Genomic DNA, 25,361 nt, shown 5'->3' with positions numbered 1-25,361 from the left:
AGGAATGTTGGTCAACATAAGAACTGGGGCAAAAAACAATTAAGATACTGGCCTGCAATATGAATTGTAAAATCTAATATCTTGAATGGTTCAAGAAAAGTCAGAAGTTTTATAGTGAAGATTTTTTTTTTCATAGATTTGAGGTTTACCCAAATATTTTCTTGCTCCAGGATATAACAAGGTTGACTTGTTGGATGGAAGAGATGTTTAGACTTGAAGAGTGTTCACACTTGGAACTTTAGAAGTAGGTAGCTGTCTCATGCGCTGGACCATGTGGAACAATGTTAATCTGCTTGATAATGTTTTAAGTGCTTATAGTCAATTAGCTCTGTCGTAAGTTGATAATAATCAACATAGCTAATTGCCAATTTGGAAGAGCTGGTAAAACAAGAGGTACATGTCAAAATATATATGTAATCAAAGGAACTGATCAACTTATTGGCATTGAATGACATTGGGGTCTCCAGATCAGTAACCTAGTGTAGTTATTTTCGGATACTAATGTTATCTGCCTGCTTTTGTAGAACATAAATTGTATAACCTATGATGATTTATAAACTAGGTTAATGAAATGAGGGTCAACATGTAAAACACTAATTTCTTTGTTTAGCTTGATGCAAATGGCCCTTCTCTAACAACGTTTCCCAAATCCCTCCATAAAATCCCCAAAAAGAACAAGCAACAGAAAAAAGTGATAAAAGAAAATGCTTGCAATCTGGAACTAGAACTTTATACATCATTGTAACTTCTGACCTCTTTGCATTGGGAGACACCATGAAAGTCTATGGTCAGGTTCACTTATAGATTTTTTTAAAAAAAAGGCTTACAAAATCTATGTTGAAGTTACTATTTTTTAGTTTCTACAGGAATCAATTGTGAGTAGAGTTCTTCTAATTGTGTTGATCTGATTTTCTTAAATTGCACACAAGAGTGTCACACTCAAATTTCCTCAAACCACATCTTCATAAAGGAGCAGATTCTATGCATCATCCAATATTGCTCTTTGCCACCTATCCCTTTTATAGGTTTGCAATTTGTTAATGCAAACTTATAAAAATAATAGGTGGCAAAGAGCAATATGAGTATAATTTTTTGTCACAAGAGAATACTCATATTCCAGTTGTCTTTACTTCATGCTTCTCTGCAGTTATGTTTGTTGGCTTATTTATTCTTATCTCAATCCTTATCCTACATACAGGGGTAGCCATTACTATCAAATTCAATATATTGTAAGCCGAAGCTCAACTGATAAATGGTCCAATTGTTTTCTCTAGTGGGTTAAAAATGAAGAAATGTCATGATAACTCAATACAATGAATTTCTTTACTGTTGATGCTAAATCACAATCCGTATTCAAACGCTTGATCAATTCCAATTCCTTCTCTCTTTCTCACACACTCCCATAATCTCTTCTTGGGATAATGGGTAGAACTCATGATGGTTATTGTCATGTCTGATGTCTCAGCCCTTGCCCTATAAATATAATCCCTAAAGTCAAAATTTAAAAACTAAGGCCAGATTGCAAAAAGACCTCTTGGGTTTTGAGTGAATTGCCAAAAAAAAAACCCTTGTACCTAAAATTTTTATGATATTAATCCTTAGGCAAAAATTAGGGAAGGGCAAAAGGAAGTTGTATGATTGCATTTGGACAACTTAAAATGCTTAAGGTGGTGATTATCATTCTATCAAAAGAAAAAAAAGAAAAGAAAAGAGAGGGGTGATTATCATGATTGATATAAGTATGTAATGGTGGGATACGTAAGTGATATGGTAAAAGGAGAGTCTACCAATAAGATTTTTGAGAGATTAAATTTTGGAGAATGAAAGGTACATAACATAAGTAATAATCTTTCACCAAAAAAAGAAAAAAAAGAAAAGAAAAAAAAAAGCATAACTAGTAATCCATTTGTGTTTTGTATTTAAGATCACAAATTATATTTTTAGTACTTTATATAAAATGTAAACAAAAAACTATTTATTCCATATTTTAATGGCAAATTTCCTTGAAAAAAACAATTGAAATAGGCTACCAAAGACATCAGATTCTCAATTATTGTATTTGTTTTTTCAAAATGCCGATTGAATTTTGTATAATAATTTGGTTGGATTGCATTTTGGTTTTATTTTTTGATATCCCTAATTAGTTTTGAAAACTTGAATGGGAAATTTAATAAACCCTGAATTGGGTTAAGCGTAAAACTTTGGGGGAAAAAAAAAGCAAAAAAAAAAACACAGGAGCATCAATATTCTCAAGCATAGTTGTCTTTTGTGTTGAAATCAACCCAAAGTCAAGATTTCAAGTCAGACTTGTCTTGCATAGTTTTTGTGACTTGGAAATCACCAATTTGACTCACATCTCCGAAGTACTGACAATGTCCCAAAACTAAAGCTCTCAATATCAAAAATTTGAGATTCATCCACTTGGTCTGGACCCTCTCAAGGTTATTCTCCAGGCTCTATCAAGGCTTCCCTTTCAAAAGTACAATAAACTCTCACAAGTGTGTCTTGAACTTAAAAATCACATCGGGTCACCCGTCCAACCTACCACTCCCTTTCGGTGCCAACATTCCCACCTACCATTCGGCATCTACCAGTCAAGAATCTACATTCTCACCAAAAATTTCCATCCGCCATTCTTGACTACTCCATCTACCATTCTTCATCTCTCTGCTAAAATGGAAGGGCCGGATTCACCAAAAACTCATCCAGAAAACCCTGAGTCATGAAATGAAGATTTGCTTCTTTCAAATTTTCAAGTCTCCTTCTCACAGCCATTTCTCACTATGGCTTCATCATTCTCAACACTTAGCAACCAAAATTGCTTCATAATCAGTTTGAAATCAACCCTCCCATAGTTCGCAGAAACCCTCTTCACAGCATCATTGTAGTTTGAGATCCAAACAGATTTGTTCTCCACCTAAAACCATTTGTCCATAAAGTTATTCATAACAAGGCCTGCATCGACCTCCATGCTTCCGTAGATTTGGTTGGCCAGGACATCAAGTCCAGCAGAGACACCGGTTCCTAACTCAGGTCTCCCGTAGTTCTTTCCAATTGTTTGGCCTTCCAGCAGAAGCAGCGGTTCGAAACAAACAGCAACTTGGCTGGTTTTTAAGACCAGAATCACACGTTAGCTCCATCTTCCACTTTTTGTGCTTTCCCAACAAGTGTCAATAGGTGAAGATGGTAAAAAGTGTTGGGGTAATCCTACAAATTGTCTTTCATCCAACACTTGGAACGACCTCCGGGGCACCAGCTCATCAGAGTTCAACCTTTGGGCTGGTAAATGGTTGCCAAAGCCATATTCCATGTCCCATCAGCGGGGATCCAGAGGTCATCGTTGTTGGTACCCTCAAAACACACTTTCTGAATTACTCCAACTTAAATTCAACTTGAAGTATTTCAGAATGCACTTTCTGAAATTACTTCAACTTAACGTCTGTCAGTATGGTCCAATCACGCATGCACATTCTACGACTCACTGTCAGACCACATGCAACATACAGTCAGTCCCATATTCAAAGGTGATCTCTAGAACACTACACCAGAGGGGCCTTAACATACATCAGTACCATGTGGCGTATGTTTCACCCATTCGCTTTGCTTCATCCCCATTTTCTTCACCACAAACATCATCATCTCCAGATCCATAAACTTCTGAAATTATCTCAACTTAACCTGAGTAAAGCGATGACACATGCGCACTCAATCACTTCCCACATGGCCTCGCCGTAATCCGAAATATACTCTCTGAGATGACTTCACCAGCGGTTCTTAAAAGCACGAGGCTAGCCCCATGAATCTGTATGCTGTACCCAGCCACCATCCTCGCGTCTTCCCCATCTTCTACACCATGTGATCGCCGCCAACGATCCAAAAACACTCTTCTGAAGTTACTTCAACTTAACCTCTGCTGAAATGAATCGATCTTGCAAGAACATCCAACTTCTTGCAAATAACTTTCGGCCTCACCAACCCACTCCGAGTACCATGGAACACTCTTCTGAAGTTACTTCAACTTAACCTCTGCTGAGAAGGTTCGGTCATGCAAGTACATTCAAATACAGGCAACCCTTTTCGGTCTTACCAAATCCTTTCATATGGGGGTCTACTCCTCGGAAATTATCTCATCCTGCTGAAAGCTCCGCCACCTTTAATCACTTCATTCGAAGAGCCAAGAGTAAAAGTTTGTTTTCGAAACTCATTCTCACACCACACTCTGAAACTGTGTGTGCGAACGAGGCTCGAGGGGGCATTTTGAGAGGGAAAATTCCCGACCTATCACAAGCTGACACATCACACTACCAAGACCACAAAATGCAGCCAATTACAGAGCACCACATACTGCTGTTAGGTTTTACCATTACTATTCAGAAGCCAATAGAAATTCGCCAAGTGTCATGCAGAACCAATCATGCATCATCGCACATGTAAGCGATGACATAATCAGCTTCGCACGTGTAAGCGATGACACAATCATTCCAGCATGTGCAGGCGATGACATAAGCGGACCAATCAAGCTCTGCCACGTGTCACCAATCAGACTCCGCCACGTGTCGCTTACCTACCCAAAAACTCCTATAAATAGAAGCCTTCCTAAGCCATTTAGGGAGGACCAGGCCATTGGAAGCACTCAGAAGTCCAGAAGCTCTGCCGGAACCAAGCTCTAAAGCCTCCAAGAACTTCAAGAACTTCAACTTCGAATACAAAGAACATTTGAAGAGAAATTATCCAAACTACCTGCCTAGATCTCAAAGTTCACTGGAATCAAGCTCAAAAGCCTCCAGAAACCTCAACAAACCATAAATTGGTGAAGCTCAATGGATCTAAGCCTCTAAAGCCCCGAAGAACTTCCACCACAAACCTTCAAGTACGAAGAACATTCAAAGAGGAATCATCCAAATCATATTCCTAAATCTCAAAGTTCACTGGAATCAAGCTCAAAAGCCTCCAGAAACCTCAACAAATCATAAATCAGCGCAGCTCTATGGATCAAGCCTCTAAAGCCCCGAAGAACTTCCACCACAAACCTTCGAAGACGAAGAAGCACCAAGAACACGAAGAACACACGAAGAACACGAAGAACGTGAAGAACAAATGATTTCTAACAAGCTCATAGCCAGAGATTCATTGTAATTCTGTTTCAAAATCTTCGATCCATCCTTCAACCAAATTGAAGAATACTTTGTGTTCAAGTGAAAATCACATTACCACAAATCCAATTAACAAATCTTTCAAGGAGATCGAATCAGAGGATAACTCTTTTGTAATCAACAGAGAATTGTACCACACATTCATCAATACAAATTCACATTTGTGACACTATTTTACTTGTTTGACTTTATTTCGAATCGAGAAATTTAGTCGTCCACATATATATTAGTGATTACTCTTTAGTTTTTATTTGTGAAAATTCTTTGTATCTGTCTAACAACTTTAACTGTAATGCATTTGGTTACGGGACAAGATGGACTTCAGCTTATGTCTCTCCACTTTTTGAGAGTGACATTCTCAGTTCTTGTCAACTCACTCCACTACCAACTGGCATTTGTCAGCATTATAACTATGTTGGAATGTAATGATTGAACAAACGTGGACATCGTGGTTGTCAGAAATTATATTTGTCAAAGCTAAGCAAGATTGCTCTTTTAAGAGTACTCTTTAGAGTTCATATGCCAGAGTCTATTTTCCTCTGTCTTCAGTGTTATATAAACTTAAGTGCAATCCTTTTTTTTTTTTTTTTTGTGTGTGTGTTTTATTTCATTTGATAAATTACATTTTGTTCCTTCCTTAGAATCGGATCAAATTGTTGCAAAACTTTGGATTATCAAACAAAACAAAGCATGATATTCTCCTATAGTTTTTCTTGTCTTGCCTGAACATAGGCTTGAGTTGTTAACACATTGAAAAAGGCATGGGAAGGCATGTATATGAATAAAATTATTTTGGAAGTTTCATTCATTAAGTTAAGATGTAGATGCTGTGGGTTCTGCTGGAAGTTTAGAATAAATCTTGTTCTTTATCAAAATGTGAATCACTTTATTTTATTATTCCTTGTAGTTTCGATATGAGTCTATTCCTATTTTAATTGTAGGACAATATATTTCGATGGTAATGACCTCTGATTATTTTTATGCAGATTAAGTGGCATACATGTTTGGGTTAAATTATTTGTGGGTTTCGTGTAGTTCTCAATATAATGGAATTTGTGTACCATCAAAATGTGTCACATTTCGGCAAGGCTTATTTGCTAGAACATGACTTACCATAAAAATGGGAAAAAAATGGGAGGCTTATTAGGGTGTAAGGAGATAATTAGAGGTATGTACTGTATTCTGGAGCTTTTGTTATTCAGGTGGCACTAAGAATGAAAGAAGTTGTGAAATCATATTCACAAATGCGGGATATGTTTGTTAGTATTTATGCAATCATATATGCATTTTTTTGATGACTTTGCTAAATGTTCCTAAATTGTTTTTTGTGATCTATGCTTGATTTATGGTAATGAAAGTTGGAATGATAGATCAAGTTGTTTGACATAAAAATGAGAACAACAATAATGCCTTTTATGGGGATTAATGTAATTGGGAATATCAATTCCAACTTGGGATGTCAAAATATCTCTCAGAGAAAAATAAAATTCTTACTTTGTAAACCCATGATCGTTCAAAAAGGTCAGAAGAGCATCAAGGAGTAGTTGAGGAGACCATTGTAGTCAAAACATATGGAGTATGAGGAGGAGTTAGGAGCTTCTTTGGTAAGACCTAGAAGGCAAAAAGTTGTAATCACTATCTAAATAGTGTTTTAAACACTTACTTATAAATTGGAAAGAAAGATAGAAAGCTTATGCAATCTTTCCTATGTCTCTAAGCTCTCTTTTTAGGTACTCAGTGCTTTTGAACACTCAGGCTTGCAACTTAGATAAAACAGAGAGGCTGTTAAGAGTGTGACAGCTCCTGATAATTGGCAATTGGTGATCACCATTTGGAAAACTTTTCCAAGTTGGAGGAAAAATTTTAAAACTGTTTTCTAGTTTCTTCAGCTAGAAGACTGCTGGATGTTTTGCATTTTAAAAAAAAGTTCTTTTCACAGCTATGCTTAAAGAATTCTCCCTCCTTGTCCTCTTGATTGCAAGTAATGTATTGGAGATATCTGCACGAAGAAGAAAAAGCTTCCATGATGAATAAAAGTGATAGTGGAAGATGCTTCTGAGTTCTCACTTGCCAAAGCGGGGCTGCGTGTGTATTTTTGCTGCTCAAAACAGGGTACTAACTTAGGTTAGGGTTCTATAGCTAAATTTCATTCTAAATTGTATATGAATATCTCTTGGTCTTGCAATAAAATCTTGTATCTCTTGGCTTTATCAAAAATAAATAAACTGCTTATTACTTCACATCTGTCCACATACTTGCACACCATATATAAAATGTGGACACCAGTATTTACATTTTCCAAGAATGTCCACATTCCCTTGCCATGGTCTTCCCTTCTCTCTTCCCCACTCCCTCAAAACCACTGCAATCCCCTCTCTCTCTCTCTCTCCTCTCCATACTCCTCAATTCCCCACCCTACCTCTCTTCTTTTCCCCTAATCCCCCATCAGATCCCTCCCACTACTCCTGCCTCAGTGCCTCTTCACCCAAAACCCATTTCTCCCTGACCCTCCCATCTCTCTCCTTATCAATACCACTCAAAACCACTCTCCATTGTAACTACCTAACTAACTAACCAACTTGATTTCTCTCCCACTATTGGTGCTGTTACTCTAGTGAACAAGACTGCAAGATTTCAGTGAATTTGGGGGAAGTGAAGGTATAAGCATTAGAGGCTACTTGAAATATAAAGATTGGAAACAATCTGATACTCTCTTTCTTGAATGCAGTTCCATAAAAAGGATTTTAGAACCTCTGAATTATTGTAAAATTTGGACCTATCAAATGGAGGATTTTGAGTAGTAGAGCAATTAGAAAATCCTATTCAGTGTATAGTTGATGCTAATGCAGTGGAGAAAGAAGGTCTTCTTTGACCAAGGAGAACATGNAGATATATATATATATATATATATGTGGGTCAGTTTTTGCGGCCCATGCCCAAGGAAGTATGGATTAGGAGCCCACCGAGCCCAAAACAATAAATTTTGTAGAGAATGGGTGAAAGGGCTAGGCTAATAATGAAAATAACAGTATTAAACAGCAACCACGATGGAGGATTTGAATTAATGTGTTCTTGGACTAATATGAGTGCTCTGTCCGAAGAGATGCTTTTCATTGATAATCTCAGGTTACAATTCCTGGAGCTACAATCATCAAAAATCTCCTCCCCTCACTTTTTCCCCTTTCTTCCTTTATATAGCGCTGCCGTATTACATCTCCTCCGTCCACTTGTTTATCATCTAGGCACCCATTTGAGTGCAAGTCTCATCACCCCACTTTTAGCCGTATGTGAGTGGCAGTAGTTGAGAAAGCACCGTTCAGGGGTCTTATCCACATAAATGCGGCCAGGAAGGTGGGTGCAGTGCATTAAATGTGGTGGTTGAAGTATGCCTCCTTGATATTTTCTCTGTTCTCGTTATCTTCATGTGTGTCCGAGGTTCCTCTCCCTCTAGACACTTGTCAAACAGATCATCTGAACCTCCCATGCTTGTGTTGGGTCAAACCTCTTCGGATCGAGGATGTTGGACTACTCGGGCACATGATTACCTCCTCGGATGGCACACGTGCTTGTCTCAAGGCATTCCCTTTTGACGTGGGCCTCTGACTGAAGGTCACACCTCCTCGGACTAAGAGTGTTCCTCATTCAGGGCCTTGGGCCCAATAAGTTGGGTTGGGTTTTTCTCCCCCACAATATATATATATATATATATATATATATATATATATATATATATATATATATATATATTTACCTCAAAAAAAAAGATATATTTTTTTCATTTTTCAAATTCTTTTTTATTGTTGTGAAAATTGGTTCCATTCCCTTCATTGTAAATTCGTTCATGGGCAAAATGAATACTGAAATTTCTATTGGGTCATGTCAACGATTTATTGGGCCATTTCACATTCAACCTGTATCCATAGGGAAATTTTCAACTTTTAGGACATCGATCGAAGCATTTAATTTCAATCCTACTTTATTAAAAGAAGAAAAAGGTAAGGAAAAGTAATCTTCTCAGACCTACATACATACATACGCCTCTCAGATCTCCTCATGAATTTTCAACTTCCTCTTCCTCTTTCACCCACCGAGTATGTATAATGTATTTTATGAGTTTTGTAAGGTTGAATTTAATCAACCATTTAATTGGCTTTATTCCGTGACCAATTTGCTTGTAATTTAGTACTTAGCAACCCTGTATTTAGGTGGAAAAATTGTAAGGGTAGTGTGTGAGAAGTTGTGAAGAAAAGCTCAAGAATGTGCAAGAAAAACAGAAACTCGCGACTAGGGCTCGTGGGTGGATTGCGACTGGCAAGCCGCGAAAGGCTGGCACGTGAGAGGCACACTGGGAAGCTGAAGGGTCGCGCCAGCTGTCACGCTACAGGACAAAAGTTTCAGACTGGCCAGGCCGTTTTGCATTCCCTTCTCACCCTACTATATATACACCCTTATACCCATCATATTGAGAGAGCTTTCAGAGAGAATTTTGTGAGAGAAAACCCTAGAGAAAAACAAGATTGCCTCATCCCCAATGTTCATCTAAAGAGACTCTACAAATTCCTCTACTCTCTTCCTCTCTATTGTCATACCCTTGAAAGGTCATTTACCAAACCCTTATCTCACCACACCCACGTCTGTGAGAAGGTCCATTTGGTGCTTTGGGAAACAGTTTGGAAAGGAACCAATATACATTGGTTGATGCTATGGTCAAGTAGCGGAATCCGACAAGTTAAAGAAGAAATAGGTTCGGCGTAACCTCATTGGAGTAAGAAGCTTGAAGGGCTTAGGTACTTGGGTAGATTAGGCTTGGAGGGTCTTCTGCTATTCATGTATTCCAACTATATTCTTTAGTGAATTTTTCACTGCTTGGAGGGCGGCGGAGAGGTTTTACGCCGAGGACTTCGGTTTCCTCTTCGATAACACATTGTGTGTTGTCCATGTGTTTGCATCTCTCTTTCCTTTATCTTTGCCTTATATTTACTGCTGTGGATGTGTTTATATTTGGCTTAGATTGTTTTATCAATTCTGTTATAAGTTTGTTTTCATATTCCGTACATTAATTGTTTGATATAAGCTTGAATTGATATTTTTGTATCTGGGGGTCTAAACGTTCAAGGGTGTTTCATACCCATATTGAACTTTCAAGTTTCAATGATTCTATGGTGCATATTGTAGAGAGGGAAAATTCCCGACCTATCACAAGCTGACACATCACACTACCAAGACCACAAAATGCAGCCAATTACAGAGCACCACATACTGCTGTTAGGTTTTACCATTACTATTCAGAAGCCAATAGAAATTCGCCAAGTGTCATGCAAGAACCAATCATGCATCATCGCACATGTAAGCGATGACATAATCAGCTTCGCACGTGTAAGCGATGACACAATCATTCCAGCATGTGCAGGCGATGACATAAGCGGACCAATCAAGCTCTGCCACGTGTCACCAATCAGACTCCGCCACGTGTCGCTTACCTACCCAAAAACTCCTATAAATAGAAGCCTTCCTAAGCCATTTAGGGAGGACCAGGCCATTGGAAGCACTCAGAAGTCCAGAAGCTCTGCCGGAACCAAGCTCTAAAGCCTCCAAGAACTTCAAGAACTTCAACTTCGAATACAAAGAACATTTGAAGAGAAATTATCCAAACTACCTGCCTAGATCTCAAAGTTCACTGGAATCAAGCTCAAAAGCCTCCAGAAACCTCAACAAACCATAAATTGGTGAAGCTCAATGGATCTAAGCCTCTAAAGCCCCGAAGAACTTCCACCACAAACCTTCAAGTACGAAGAACATTCAAAGAGGAATCATCCAAATCATATTCCTAAATCTCAAAGTTCACTGGAATCAAGCTCAAAAGCCTCCAGAAACCTCAACAAATCATAAATCAGCGCAGCTCTATGGATCAAGCCTCTAAAGCCCCGAAGAACTTCCACCACAAACCTTCGAAGACGAAGAACGCACCAAGAACACGAAGAACACACGAAGAACACGAAGAACGTGAAGAACAAATGATTTCTAACAAGCTCATAGCCAGAGATTCATTGTAATTCTGTTTCAACAATCTTCGATCCATCCTTCAACCAAATTGAAGAATACTTTGTGTTCAAGTGAAAATCACATTACCACAAATCCAATTAACAAATCTTTCAAGGAGATCGAATCAGAGGATAACTCTTTTGTAATCAACAGAGAATTGTACCACACATTCATCAATACAAATTCACATTTGTGACACTATTTTACTTGTTTGACTTTATTTCGAATCGAGAAATTTAGTCGTCCACATATTCTGGCATGCCCGGTGAGACATCTTTGCCTTTCTTCTCATTCTCCTTCAAAGAAAGAAATCTTCATCATCTTGCTATCAACTTCAATGGCCTCTAGCAAGAACATCCAAGCTTCAACAGCTACTTCAACTAAACTTGGTACAGCTACCACCAATAACTACATTGGTGTAATCAATTGTAGCCAACCCAAAGCAAATAATCAACTTCAATCTCAATCAACCAAGGAAGCCAAGGTTCAGACAATCATCTCCTTAGACCCTCTCACGAGAAATAAGGTCATCAACAAGGATATCTCCACCTTGGAACACCTCAAGTATGGGGGCAAATCCCCTTCTTGTCTTCTTTGACCAAGGAGAACATGAACAAGGGCATATGAGGTTCTTTGGAACCAAAGCATGAAGCATAGTGTTGAAATTTTGGGTACTCGGAGTGCCATATAAATTGAAAGCTAATTCTTAAGAAGGGGTTAAGCAGAATCTGTATTATAGCAAATATTTTTTTCCTTGATTTTGGAGGACTAGGATTTGAAGAAAGAATTCAGCTGTAAGGTGCTTTTGGAAAGTGTGCCCAGATATGCCATGCTTGACTAGTTAGATGGAGGAAACGTTACAAGATTAAAGAGTAATGACACTTCTTCTGTTAGTGGGGCTTTGAGTTGAACAAATTATCAATTTTTTTTTTTAAATTTTCAAATATTATTTGAAAATTAAAAAAATTGAAGGTATTAGTATTACAGCAGATGGCTTCATCATCACCATGTAGCCATGTATGTTTGACAAACATAGTTACGTTTGTATGAGCACTTTATGGATTTGCTAATTTGAATAAATTTCTAGGATGTCATTAGTTAATGAATCATTCCAAGAAAATTTTAATATTAATTTTATAAGAAATATAAAAAGCAATCTAAAAAGTCAATTGTTTTTTTTTTTTTTTTTCATAAAAAAGTTTCTAAAATTGGTCTATTAACAAATGGACTTATAGCATCCATTAACATTTATCAAAATATAAAAAGAAAAAAATTCCAACAAACAAATACATTCTCTCGTATTGTTCCCAAATTTCCAAGAGGTTCCACAATAAGGGAGATAAGCCAAAATTTTTAAAACATGTTGAACATTTTTTTTTAGAGCAAAGAAACATTTTTAATTTTATTTTTTTTGAAAAACAAAAACATTTTTAACTTGGGTATTTATTTTACACCCTTTTTTCCAAGCTCACATTATTATATGTGATTTGAGAATTGATTATAGAAAAAGTCATGAACGGTGTGCTTAGACAGCTTAAACACGCGCCCAGACGCTCCTTTTCTTTGCAAACTGACAACTCCTCTCGTCAGTCGTCTCTTCCAATTCCAAATCCCATTTCTTTCTTTCTCAGTTTCTCCTCCTCCTTTCAGGTCATCCCAACCACCAATTCCTATATCTCCCACGTCTCTTGTCACCGGCAATGAAGTCTCATCTTCCTCCTTCACCCCCCGACCCATGAACTTTGACGTCTTCTTGAGTTTTAGAGGTGAAGATACCCGCCTTGGTTTCATAGGCCACTTGTACAACGCTTTGGTTCGGCGGGGTATTCACACCTTCATCGATGATAATCTCCCAAGAGGAGAACAAATTTCTGCCCAACTTCTCAAAACCATAGAGAGTTCAACAATTTCAATTGTCGTTTTCTCTGAAAATTATGCATCCTCCGCTTGGTGTTTGGATGAAATTGCCAAGATTGTTGAGTGTAAGAAGAATGATCAGTTGGTGCGGCCGGTTTTCTACAACGTGGATCCATCAGAAGTTCGTAACCAAAAGGGAAGATTCGGGGAAGCACTGGCTGAACATGAAAAAGTGAAGGATAACAACAAGGTTCAAAGGTGGAGAGAAGCTCTAACTGAAGCTGGCAATATATCTGGTTGCGGTTGGCATTACCAGTATGGGTATGTATTCGGTGACCATTCTTGTGCTGATTTCTCAGTTTTAATGGCTTTGTGATGACCGCTGATATCTGAATTTTATTGCTAAATTGTTTACCCTGATTAGAAAATTTTAGGGGAACATCGTTAGATGTCTTATCTTGTGTTTGAAGTTATTGAATTACCTTTAAACAGATTTATCAAAAATTTAAACAACTATGTATCTAAAAAATTAAGAACTTTTTTTTGGTGCTAAAAAATACTTAAGTAATTTTTATACACATTAAAGGCCTGATTGGTAGGAGGATTTTTGTTTTTGTTTTCAAAACAATATGAAAGCAATTTTCACAAAATTGAACTTGAAACTAGTTTTTAGATGATAATTTTTATGTTTTACGTGTTTAGCTCTCACTTTTGAGAACAATTTTTAAAATACTAAAAACAAAAAATAATTATTTGCGAGAACATTTCTATTTTTGAGATTTTAAAATAATTTACCAAAAGTAATGAGTAGAATCTGTGGGTTACTTTTTATTTTTTAATAAAAATAAAAAAGTGGATAATGATAAGGGAATAGAGTACATAGTATATTTTTTTTTAAAATAATAAGTTTTAAATTTAAAGGGTGAGAATTCTTTTTAGGATAAAGATAAGTCCCTTAATTTAAGAGATAAAAGAGTTACGTGGGGTCTATTGTTTTCAATTTATTTACAACTATGTTATTAAAAACATTTTTTGTATTTTGAAAATACCCCTTTAGCCATTTTCAAAATCCTGTTCTAAATCAGGAAAATAAAACTGTATTTAGAAAATATTAGTCAAACAATAAATTCAAGTGTGGGCCCCACCATTTTATGGATTGTAAAACGAAAAACTATATTTAAATACTCTTACCAATAAATTCAAGTGTGGGCCCCACCATTTTACTCCTTATTTTTATTTTAGAGTCAAACTCATCACATGCGTATATGCTTTCTGAATGATAGGTGCAGTGAGTTCAAATTTATTCAAGAAATTGTTGAGGAGATCTCAAATTCTAAATTAAATCGCACAGCATTATTTGTTGGTCGATACCCAGTTGGAGTAAATTATCGTGTAAAGACCATACTTTCAGATATTGAGTCGAATGATATTCACATGATTGGGATTTATGGCTCTGGTAGAATAGGTAAGACAACAATTGCAAAAGCTATTTTTAATAGAATTTGTGATCGTTTTGAAGGATTTAGCTATCTAGAGAATGTTAAAGAAAAGTCAGGGACAAATGCTAGTGTAATTGAACTACAAGAGACACTTCTTTTTGAGATCTTAGGGGATAAAAATTTGAAGGTGGGAAACAAATTTCGAGGAATCAATGTGATAAAGAAAAGACTTTCTTGTAAGAGGATTCTTTTAGTTATCGATGATGTGGATAAATGGGTTCAGGTAGAAAATTTGCTTGGAGGATGTGATTGGTTTGCCTTTGGAAGTAGAATCATTATCACAACAAGAGACAAACACTTGCTAGCTACTCTTGGAAAAGGTTGTTCAACCTATGAGGTAAAGGAATTAGATAATGACGAAGCTCTTGAACTCTTTAGTATGCATGCTTGCCATGGAAACAAACCTGAAGAAGATTATTTGGAACTTGCATACCAAGCTATTCATTACGCCAAAGGCCTTCCATTAGCTCTAGAAATAATGGGTGCTGAATTGTATGGAAGAACTACACAAGAATGGAAAAGTGCATTATCTAAGTATGAAAGGATTCCTAACAAAGATATTCATAAAATACTCCAAATAAGTTATGAAGGATTGGATGAAAATGAAAAGGATATTTTCCTTGATATTGCATGTTTCTTCAAGGGACTTGACAAGAATTATGTTGTAGATATACTAAATGCTTGCAATTTATACCCACTTTTTGGTATTCAGAAACTTGTTGATAAGTCACTCATTACTTTAAGTGAATATAATGCATTGTCTATGCATGACTTGGTACAACAAATGGGTAGGGAAATTGTTCGACAAGAATCCCCGCAAATGCTTGGAAGACGTAGTAGGCTATGGTGTTATGAGGATGTTCTTGAAGTAGTAACTGAAAATATGGTATAAGTAGTAATTGTATGTTATTTTCTATTAGACTACTCATTCAAAGGTAGATTTGGATTTACCTTAATAATTAAGCTTTATCTACTCAATTCTCTTGCCCCTAGGGAGGGATTAGGCAAGAGCAAAAGCAGGGAGCAGCTTAGTTAACCTAGGATTCTATAAAGTAAATGAGCTCCTAACTCTGGAGGAATGCTAGCTTAAGGGTCCGTCTGGATACAACTTATTTTTACTGAAAACTGAAAACACTGTAGCAAAATAATTTTTAAACATATGACTAGTACCGTGAGACCTATTTTTAATGAAAAAGTTGTTGAAAAGTGAAGTTTGTGGGTCCCATGAACCGTGCATCCATGCATTGTTCACGGGAGAAAAGTCAACAACTGGAGCTAGCAAAAAAAAAAAAAAAAAAAAAATGAAAAGGATATTTTCCTTGATATTGCATGTTTCTTCAAGGGACTTGACAAGAATTATGTTGTAGATATACTAAATGCTTGCAATTTATACCCACTTTTTGGTATTCAGAAACTTGTTGATAAGTCACTCATTACTTTAAGTGAATATAATGCATTGTCTATGCATGACTTGGTACAACAAATGGGTAGGGAAATTGTTCGACAAGAATCCCCGCAAATGCTTGGAAGACGTAGTAGGCTATGGTGTTATGAGGATGTTCTTGAAGTAGTAACTGAAAATATGGTATAAGTTAATTCCCTTCACCTTCTCCCTTTTGTTTGTTGGGTAGATGAATTCTTTTTTTTTTTTTTTTTGGTATAATGTAATTCACTCATTGCTTTTTCCAACTAGGGGTCAGAAAAAATTCGAGGCATAATGTTACGCTCGCCAGGACCAACAAAGATGAAATTAGAAGCTAAATGTCTTCAACGGATGAAAAATCTCAAATTCCTTATAGTTGATAATGTACATTTTTGTGGAGACCTTGAATATCTTCCCAATGGATTACGGTTGATTGATTGGCCCAGATTTCCTTTCTCTTCCCTGCCATCCACTTTTTGTCCTCACAGACTCATTGCATTCAACGTGCCACAAAGTCACATTATATTGGACAAGCTTCTAGAGGTATAATAATTTTTATTTATTTATAGCTTATTCCTTTAATAAACTATATCTTAAAGGCAAAACTGATAACTTTTTCTTGAGGTATTATCTTTTGGTGTTGTACCTTAGATTTTACAATTGAATTCATCCACATTTTTGTATTAACCAATGCAACAAAAACAATGCCATTTTTTCTAAAGAAGTTAAAATTCAAGTTTATAATTCATTGATATGTACGACCACATAATTGAATTTAATTAATTGGGGAAATTAAGGTACAAAGTGGAAAAAGAATATAAGTTTTACTCCTATTTTAAAATTTGTTCTCAATAAAGAAAATTCTGTTTTGGCCAAATTTTGATTTGGCTTTTTTTCCCCATGGACACAGCTGAGAAGCTTGGCATATATGAATGTCAGTCACTGTCATTACATTAGAAAATTGCCTGACTTATCGATCACCACCCCAAACATAAAGAAATTGGATCTTCGTGAATGTAGAAATTTAGTCGAAGTTCATGAGTTGGTTGGACGTCTTGATAAGCTTGAAAAGTGGGACCTCACGGATTGTAGTGAACTTCAAATTCTTCCAAGCTCCCTCATGATGATATCTCTAAAATATTTTCGCCTTTTTGGTTGCATAAGGCTTGAGAAGTTTCCCCATATTCCACAAGAAATGGATGGTTTGAAGGTTCTAGATTTGTTTGACACTGCTATTAGAGAGTTGCCACCATCATTTGGGAATCTCATTGGGCTTGAGCAATTATACCTAAGTTCCAATTTTTCCTCCATTCATCTTCCAAGTAGCATCTATAAATTGCAGCATCTTCGCCTACTCTATCTTTTTGGTGGCGTCGAATTTCCAAAGAACATGGAGATAAGTAGACAAGCACTAAGCTATGGTGGATTTTCCAATTATGGGTTTCGGAGCTTGAATTTCCTATTTCTTTGTTGTTCTAAAAATTGTGAAGAAATAGATTTCATTTTGACTTCTTGTTGCCCACCCTCGCTGAAACGTTTATCCATATGGAGCAAAGATATTAGCCTCCCAGAAAGCATTAATAGGTTCAGTTCGTTACATTGGCTTGAAATTAGGGATTGTATGTTTGTTGAGGAAATTCCAAAGCTTCCAGAAAGTGTAAGAGAAGTAGATGCATCAAACTGCTTCTCGTTAGATTCACATTCAATACAAAAATTATTGCTTCAGGTATCTCTCTCTCTTTATACAAAATATTTTTTGTTACCTTCCAATACTTCACAAGGTTTGCTAAATGCCAATTTCTTCAATATCCTAATTGCATGCAGTTTGGAAGAATGTTAAGGCTTCCAAAAATTATGACATGCTTAGGTGTGAAAGGTGACATATTACTGGATTCACAACCATCTACTAGGCTCTCCCCCACTGAGTTTTCTATCATTCAAACTGACTTCTACGACCCTATAAATGTGTCACAAAATTATGTTGAAGATGACACTAGATGTGAATATCAGATTATATTACCAGGAAATGAGATTCCAAAGAAGTTCAACCACCAGAGTGTCAATGGTTCCATATCATTCTGGATTGGTCCAGAATTTCCAACATTTGCCCTGTGTCTAGCTTTTTGTCTAGATGGGATGAGGGATACAGATACATACAGTTATATTTGTGTTGTCAACATTTTCATCAATGGTCATAAGCGATTGCTTAGGCAAAGACTCTTTGATAATTTGGAGTGTGGTCATCTGTGGTTTTATGGTGTACCTCATAGCCAATTGCAGCTGGAATTTCGAGACTTGCTTCAAGGTGATCAGAATCTTGTTGAAGTTTCATGTAAAATCTCTAATTGGACTAGTAAAACTGGCGGAGAAAATGCTCCGATCATTGCAAGGATGGGCATCCATGTGGAATGCATTTGTCATCTTCAGAATTCCATTATCATCAGTGAAAACTATGAACTGGTCCAACCACAAAACCATCAAATTTCAAAGAGGATTGTGCACCAACGACTCAGACCATTTCTTAACCGAGGTCCCAGTTTTATCCTACGCAGACTGTACCATACCCAGTGTCCAATCCAGAGTACTTCTCGTCGACAACTACTAAAAGCAAGAAAAATCCATAACAGCAACAGCAGCAGGAGAAAGAGGCTCTTAGTAGCCAAGAGCTGCATATGTTTGTATGGAGCTCAAGAGCATGGCTTGTGTTCAAAAGAGTTGGGCTCTACATATTTGGAGGGATTAACTTCAGTGCGGTCCAGCAATTCGGACAGTCGGATTAGAGATATGCCAATTGGTGAACCAGAAATACCAAAAATAAGTCACTCTACCCAAAATAGAACAAGATCAAAGAAAATGAGGAGATCTTGATAAATTATAAAAAGTGAAGAAATATGCCTAGGTAAAGTACTCTTATGACTTTTTTTTTTTTCAAATAATTTTCTTTAGTTGCATTATTTCATTTGAACCTTTGGGTGTCTTTGTCACTTCTCTCTCTCTCTCTCTCTCTCTAAATGAACAGGTTTATGCGTGAGGGGTATTAATACAATTGGAAAGGACATGCAGAGTTCATTCTCTTTTAATGGTAAAAAAACTTTTCAAAATTATTCTAACTTTGAGTCAGCTGTTTGCTGGTGGAACACGTTCTTTATTCACTCTCTGCATAAGTTGTTTGCCTTAGAGCTCATTCCTAGGCCTTTTCTTTCAATTAAAACTTTTAGACTTTGAACTAACAATTTTTACCTCTGTTTTAATGTGGAGTGTGGATTGTCATTACGATGGAAGAGGGGTACTGAGGTGAGTTCATCAGGGGAAGGTGAGGTAGAGAGAGGTTTGGTTGAACAAGACTGCTGGATCGGAGAGGTCAGGAAATTTGGAGGAAGTGAAGCCTGGTTTGGGTCCTGTCGAGCTCTTGGAATGGTATATTTGAGATGTGATGTTTGTTTTTGTTTGAATGCTTTTAAAGTTTATGTATATATCTTGTGCTCTATGTGTTCTGCTGCTTTATTTTCTATGAGAATGAGCTTAATTTAGTAATCATGTGTCCTTTGGAGACTGGTTTTGGGGAATTAGATGGGAGTTACATAATTACATTACTTGGTAACCCAGCTATTGGAGTGGAAAAAAGTTTGGAGACGGAGTCTATGTTAAATGAGATCTAGCTAAATATATTCAATCATTACAAACTCAACAGTCTGATACCCTCTCTCTCTTTTACACACACACAGATGCATACATGTATGTATTTCTATGTATATCTGCCTTTTTGTTTTGGTATATAGGTGAATGTTATTTTCTTGAAGGCAGTTCCATAATAAGGCTTTTAAAACCTCTGAATTATTGTAAAATTAAAACTATCAAATGCAGGATGTTGAGTAGTAGAGATATTAGAACATCAAGTTGACTAGGTAGTTGATGCTAATGCAGGGAATAAAAAGAAGGTTCTTCTTTGACCAAAGAAAATATGAACAAGGGCATATGTGATTCTTTGGAGCCAAAGCATGAAAGGGAGTTCAATTTTTGGCTCTCTCTGTATACGAGGGTCATGGAAACAATGCGATGTTGTTCAATATATTATTTGAGGTAAAACATCGTTAAAGTACCTGGCGAGCAATATAAATCGAAGGCTTATTCATTACAGGTGTTCAAGAATAGGCAGTTCTATAGTGAAAATATTTTTCTTAATTTTTGAGATTTAGGGTCTGAAGAAAGAATGCAGCTGTAAGGTGATTTTGAAAGGTGTACCTTGATATTTTCTTGCTCCTAGATATGCCAAGCTTGACTAAGTAGATAGAATAAATGTTAACAAGAGAATTTTCACTTGGAATATTAGACGTAGGCCCCGTGCACTGGATCATGTGGAACATTGTTAATCTGCTCTGATTCTGATTCAGTGGAAACTATTTCTGAATTTTGGAATAAAGACTGCAATACTATTTAGTTAGTAATGATTTCTTTATTAGGAATCAGAACACAATGGTAGCTAGTAATATGGGATTCTTAGAAGTGTTACTGGAACTTGATGTGTGGGTTTTGTGCAGTACTCAATATAACGGTGTCTACATAGCATTAAGATGTGTCAGATTTCAATTTAGTTCAGGCAAAGCTTATTAGCACACGACTTACCTTACCTTAAAAAAAAAAAAGAAAAAAAAAAAAAGAGGAGCTTGTTGGGATGTGAGGAGATAATAAGAAGTAAATACAATATCCTGGTGCTTTTGTTATTCAGGTGGCACTAAGAATGAAAGACTTGTGAAATCATATTTTTATGTGGAAAATTATTTGTTTGTTAATAGGTGGTATTTATGCAATCATATATGCATTTATTTGATGACTTTGAGAAATGATCCTAAATTGTTGTATGTAATCTGTGCTTTGGTTATGGTAATGAAAGTTGGAATGATAGATCAAGTTGTTTGAACATAAATATGGAGATCGACAACAATGCTCTTTGGATGGGGATTGGTGATAATTGGGGATATGCAATATCCAACTTGGGTGTTTGAAATATCTCATCAGAGAATAAATGAAATTCTGCAACTTCGTAAACCTCAGCATGCAGTCAAAAGGTTCAGAGAATCATCAAGGAATACAAGAAGTAAATGAGGAGAAGCTGTAATCAAATCATGTGAGTACTGAGTGGTCAGGTGGAAATGGGAAGGTTACTAGTTGCGATTAACCTAAAAGGCAAAAAAATTATTGACTTTTATTTCTTTCTTTCTTTTTAGGGCAATGTCTAAATAATGATTTACCTAAGCAATCCGATTTTATAAATTGTTAAAAGGATAGAATGCACTATGCAATCAGTCCTAAAGCTCTCTAAGTCTATGTTTTGCAGGTACTTTAGTAACAATTCAGGCTTTGCAATCTTAAGTTCAATGACGGAGAGGCCTGTTTGGGTGTGCACAGCTCCTGATAATTGGCAGTTGGTGATCATTGCTGAAGGGTTTTTGAAAGATTCTTCTAAGTTGGAAAAATGTCAAAACTGTTTTCTGGTTGCTTCAGCCTGCAATACATTCTGTACAAAAAGAATGCTATATGTTTCGGGTTGAAAATAAATAAATAAATAAAATCTCTTTTCACAGCTACTTTTAAAGAATTCTCTCTCCTTGTCCTGTTTATTGCAAGTCACATTGGAGGATATATCTACACAAAGAAGAGAAGGCTTCTTTGATGAATAAATAAAATAAAATAAAATAAAATAAAATCACTTCTGACTCACGGAAGCAGGGGATGGCAGTGTTTTTTGCTATTCATAACAAGGGCACTAACTGAGGCTAGGGCTTTAGCTAAATTGGCTTCTAAATCACATATGAATATCTCCTGGCCTTGTAATAGAAACTTGAACCAACCCTTCCTTTTGATTGTATATATAAAAAAAAAAATCTAAAAAATGCAAAAAATTCTGTGTCATTACCAGTTAAAAGTACCTTTTTTAGGTGGATGGGGATTATGCTATTGCTTGTAAACTTCAACCCAAGAGTATAAAAGTTACCAATTTATTCTCCCTACGTTTTCAAATTGTCAAAAGATCAAAAGAGATATAGAGAGCCAGATACACCATATAAATTACCAATTCTAATTTCTTTGATTGTTAAAACTTTGTTAAGTTGTGTTAATTCTATTTTTGGTATGAGTGAGTTGGTTTTTAAGTATGCAGTGGCTTTGATTGAGGAACTGTTGAAGAGAGAGGGCCATGCCTGCCATGGGAGGGATTACCATCAGACCCTATATACATCATTATATTATTATTTCTCTTCTAATCTCCTTCCACTGGGACATACCATGAAACTCAATGTTTGTGTTCAGATTGTTTTGTTTTAAGAAGAATCAATTTTAAGTAGCTTTCTTCAATTGATGTTAGAAGTATGGGAGCATCTTGTCTCGTTTCTTTTAAAGCTCACAATTCCACAAACTGCACCTACAATATTGACCTTTCATAGCCATTTGATCATCCCATTGTTTGTCCTCCTCTCATGCATTTATTTCCCTCTTCAATCTAATGTACTCTTGGACAGCTCCTCTTGCAGTTCTTCAACTTGGCCCCTTAAAAATTAAGTAGATGATTGTAGTGTTTATAGGCTTATAGCCTGTGTTGAGAGTTTGTTATGGGCATATTTGTTGCTAATATGGCCATTACAAAAGCCCCAAGAGAGAAAATGGGCTTTTGCCCTTATTTTTAAAAGAACCAAAACCTCACTTTACACTCAGATTGAGTGTGGTAAGTGTTTGTGCTATCAACCTCTTAAGAATTTGGATATAGAGAGGTAGGAGTAGAGGAAAACCACAAAGGATTGTGTAGATGATTGTGGGTATAACAATCTCTAACTCTTAAGTGTGTATGCTAGGATTTTCTCTTTGAAAAACACTCCTTACAAGATGTGGCTAATGAGGGTATATATAATGCGGGTGAGGACATGGTGGAGCAGATATTCCAAAATAGCAAAACAGAATGTTTCGGGGGAAGGCTTTACCCGTGAATTACTCGCAAAAACCAGCTGTCATGACTCTGCGCTGCACATGGCTTACTTCGCAGGATAGCTTTTTTTTAAATCTTCTTGCAAAATTCACTTGGTCTTCAATAATAGCTTGAGTCTTCACACTCTCTCTCACACACAACCGTTACAATAAAATCCCATATACAATATGGCATGGAATTAAAGCCAACACAAAATAATTGTAAATACCAACTTTACACAGAGTGTCACTTGCCAACTGAGGCCTGCTATATTTTGCAAAATTAAGCATTTAACCAGGAGTTGCTTAAAATCTTAGGAAGGATACAATAAGTAGTAAAGCAGTTATATTGACACATAAGCCATTTTTTCAAAGTTAATGAGGGAAGAGGGAAATGTGTATTTGTGTTTGGAGTTAATGAAACAAGAACTGTATAGCACATAAACTCATTTACATACATACCCTAATAGGTTTGAACAGCTGGTTGAAAAATATTATAAGCATATGACTTAGATTTCTGACGTGCACTCTGCACAAGTCTTGTACTACTTTTTTTTTTTCCTCGATAATCTGGATGTCTTAGATTCATACAAACAAAATTTAAGTATCATTGGGAACCTAAGAAAATGATGAGGTAAGTAAATAATATAATCTATATCTATATATTACTAAAAGCTGAAGTATAGCGTTTAATGTTGCTGCTCTCACGTTGCACCACATCAGTTGCCACGTCATTTTTTTTTAAAATATAATTTTTCCTACAATTTTAAAATGGTTTTTACAATTTTCAACCCTATAAATGTAGCCTACTACTTATTTATTTTCTTCCACTATCATCTATATCTATATATTACTAAAAGCTGAAGCATAGCGTTTAATGCTGCTGCTCTCACGTTGCACCACATCAGTTGCCACGTCAATTTTAAAAAAAAAATATAATTTGTCCTACAATTTTAAAATGATTTTTACAATTTTCAACCCTATAAATGCAGCCCACTACTTATTTATTTTCTTCCACTATCACCCTATAATAAATGCAGCCCACTACTTATTTATTTACTTCCACTATCACCATATAATAAATCTGTATAATTAATCCAGCCCACCTCTTATTTATTTAGTTCCACTATCAAGCCTAACCCAAAGCCTTTTCAGTTCAGCTTTAAGGTTTTGTGTGAGTCTTTTCAGTTCAAAGGAAGAAAAAAAAAAAAAAAAAACGTTGAAGCCTTTCAAGCTTTAGGGAAAAAAAAAAAAAAAAAAAAAAACAATTTTCCAATTTTCCTATCATTGTTTTTAACATTTATTTTTTTTAATATTTACACTTCTCCAACCTTTCTCTCTCCCTTACCATTTCATCTCCCCACTACTTCAATCTTTTTCATTCCCTTATCTTTTCATCTCCCCACTACCCTCTACATTAATATCATTCTTCCTCTTTCCCTTCATCTTCTTTTATTTTTGTCTCTTTTTATTCACACCGTCTCACTATAAATTTGTCACTATCTCTTCTATTCTATGCATAGTTTTCCCTCACAAAAAAATGGTTCTCTCTCTCTCTCTCTCTCTCTCTCTCTCTCTCTCTCTAAATTTTTTGGTGGATTTTTTTATTTTTCTTGCATCTCTACTTTAAGTTGATAATTTTTTATATTCTTTAAAACTCTATTTTGGGTTAATGAGATTTAGTTTTGTTTTTAAATTGTTGTTGTTGTTGTTTTTTATTTATTTATTTATTTTTTATTCTCTTTGATTGTTAAATGTTATCCTATTGCGTTCTAAAGAATTAAATATAGCATATAAAAATATAATATTATTCTATTAGATAGCATGATTTGGATAATTTGGTATTTATTCTATTACATATCATGATTTTTTATAGTGCTCAATTTAGATGTTAAACTATGAGTCTTTACTAATTTTTGTTTATTTTCTAATCCTTTGTAGTGGATAAAGTACTTTTAATAGTTGTATTAGAAATACTCTATAATGCCATTCATTTAAAGAAAAGCAAAGGTTAGCCAAACGAAAATAATTGGATAGGTGACAAATTTTAACTTTTGCAATTTTATTTTAATTATTATTATTTTATAACAATGCATGTATAGAAATTTAATTCTTAGATTTTGCTAATAATTTTTTTTGATAATATGTTTTGAGTGGCTGAAATTATAATTTCTACAAAGAAAATAACCTTAATAGATTATTAAAAACAAAATTTTATCCTAATATTGGTTCAATTAATCATTGTTAAGTTTTATTAATTTTTTTTTTTGTTTACATTTTTTTGGTGCTCTGGATTGTTCCTATATTACATTTATGATTGTTCCTATAATAAATAAAAATATAATTACGAAATACATTACTCATTATTAGATTAGTTTAAATTGTAAAAAAAAAAAAAGAATTAATAAAACCATCATAAAAATAATTATCACG

The 25,361-nt window shown here is 35.6% G+C and overlaps 3 protein-coding genes across 4 annotated transcripts in view; all 3 read left to right on the top strand.

The window, feature by feature from the left end:
* The window catches only part of LOC112025857 (disease resistance protein RPV1-like), a 102,091-nt gene extending 101,494 nt beyond the window's left edge, over positions 1-597 (top strand). For both annotated transcript variants that reach the window (XM_065779732.1, XM_065779723.1), the window contains exon 9: positions 171-597. The gene's annotated coding sequence lies outside the window, so the exon portion shown is untranslated. The remainder of the gene's footprint in view (positions 1-170) is intronic.
* A 12,118-nt stretch (positions 598-12,715) lies between these two features.
* On the top strand, positions 12,716-15,847 carry LOC112002331 (disease resistance protein RUN1). Its single transcript, XM_024034482.2, has 2 exons — positions 12,716-13,373; positions 14,336-15,847. Exons 1-2 carry the CDS (start codon positions 12,931-12,933, stop codon positions 15,441-15,443), a joined length of 1,551 nt encoding a protein of 516 aa, XP_023890250.2. The 5' UTR covers positions 12,716-12,930; the 3' UTR covers positions 15,444-15,847.
* Positions 15,848-15,855: 8 nt separating this feature from the next.
* LOC112002330 (disease resistance-like protein DSC1) overlaps positions 15,856-25,361 on the top strand; it is an 89,010-nt gene continuing 79,504 nt past the window's right edge. Inside the window, exons 1-5 of the mRNA XM_065779722.1 lie at positions 15,856-16,136; positions 16,245-16,517; positions 16,885-17,700; positions 17,799-18,873; positions 18,994-20,054. Of these exons, the coding sequence (XP_065635794.1) occupies positions 16,014-16,136; positions 16,245-16,517; positions 16,885-17,700; positions 17,799-18,842 (2,256 nt within the window). The 5' untranslated portion in view covers positions 15,856-16,013 and the 3' untranslated portion in view covers positions 18,843-18,873; positions 18,994-20,054. The remainder of the gene's footprint in view (positions 16,137-16,244; positions 16,518-16,884; positions 17,701-17,798; positions 18,874-18,993; positions 20,055-25,361) is intronic.

Source organism: Quercus suber, unplaced genomic scaffold (assembly GCF_002906115.3).
Source record: "Quercus suber isolate HL8 unplaced genomic scaffold, Cork oak 2.0 scaffold_216, whole genome shotgun sequence".
In the NCBI taxonomy this organism is placed as follows: domain Eukaryota; kingdom Viridiplantae; phylum Streptophyta; class Magnoliopsida; order Fagales; family Fagaceae; genus Quercus; species Quercus suber.
The sequence above is the reverse complement of the archived record's forward strand: the minus strand, read 5'-3'. Positions and strand labels throughout refer to the sequence as shown.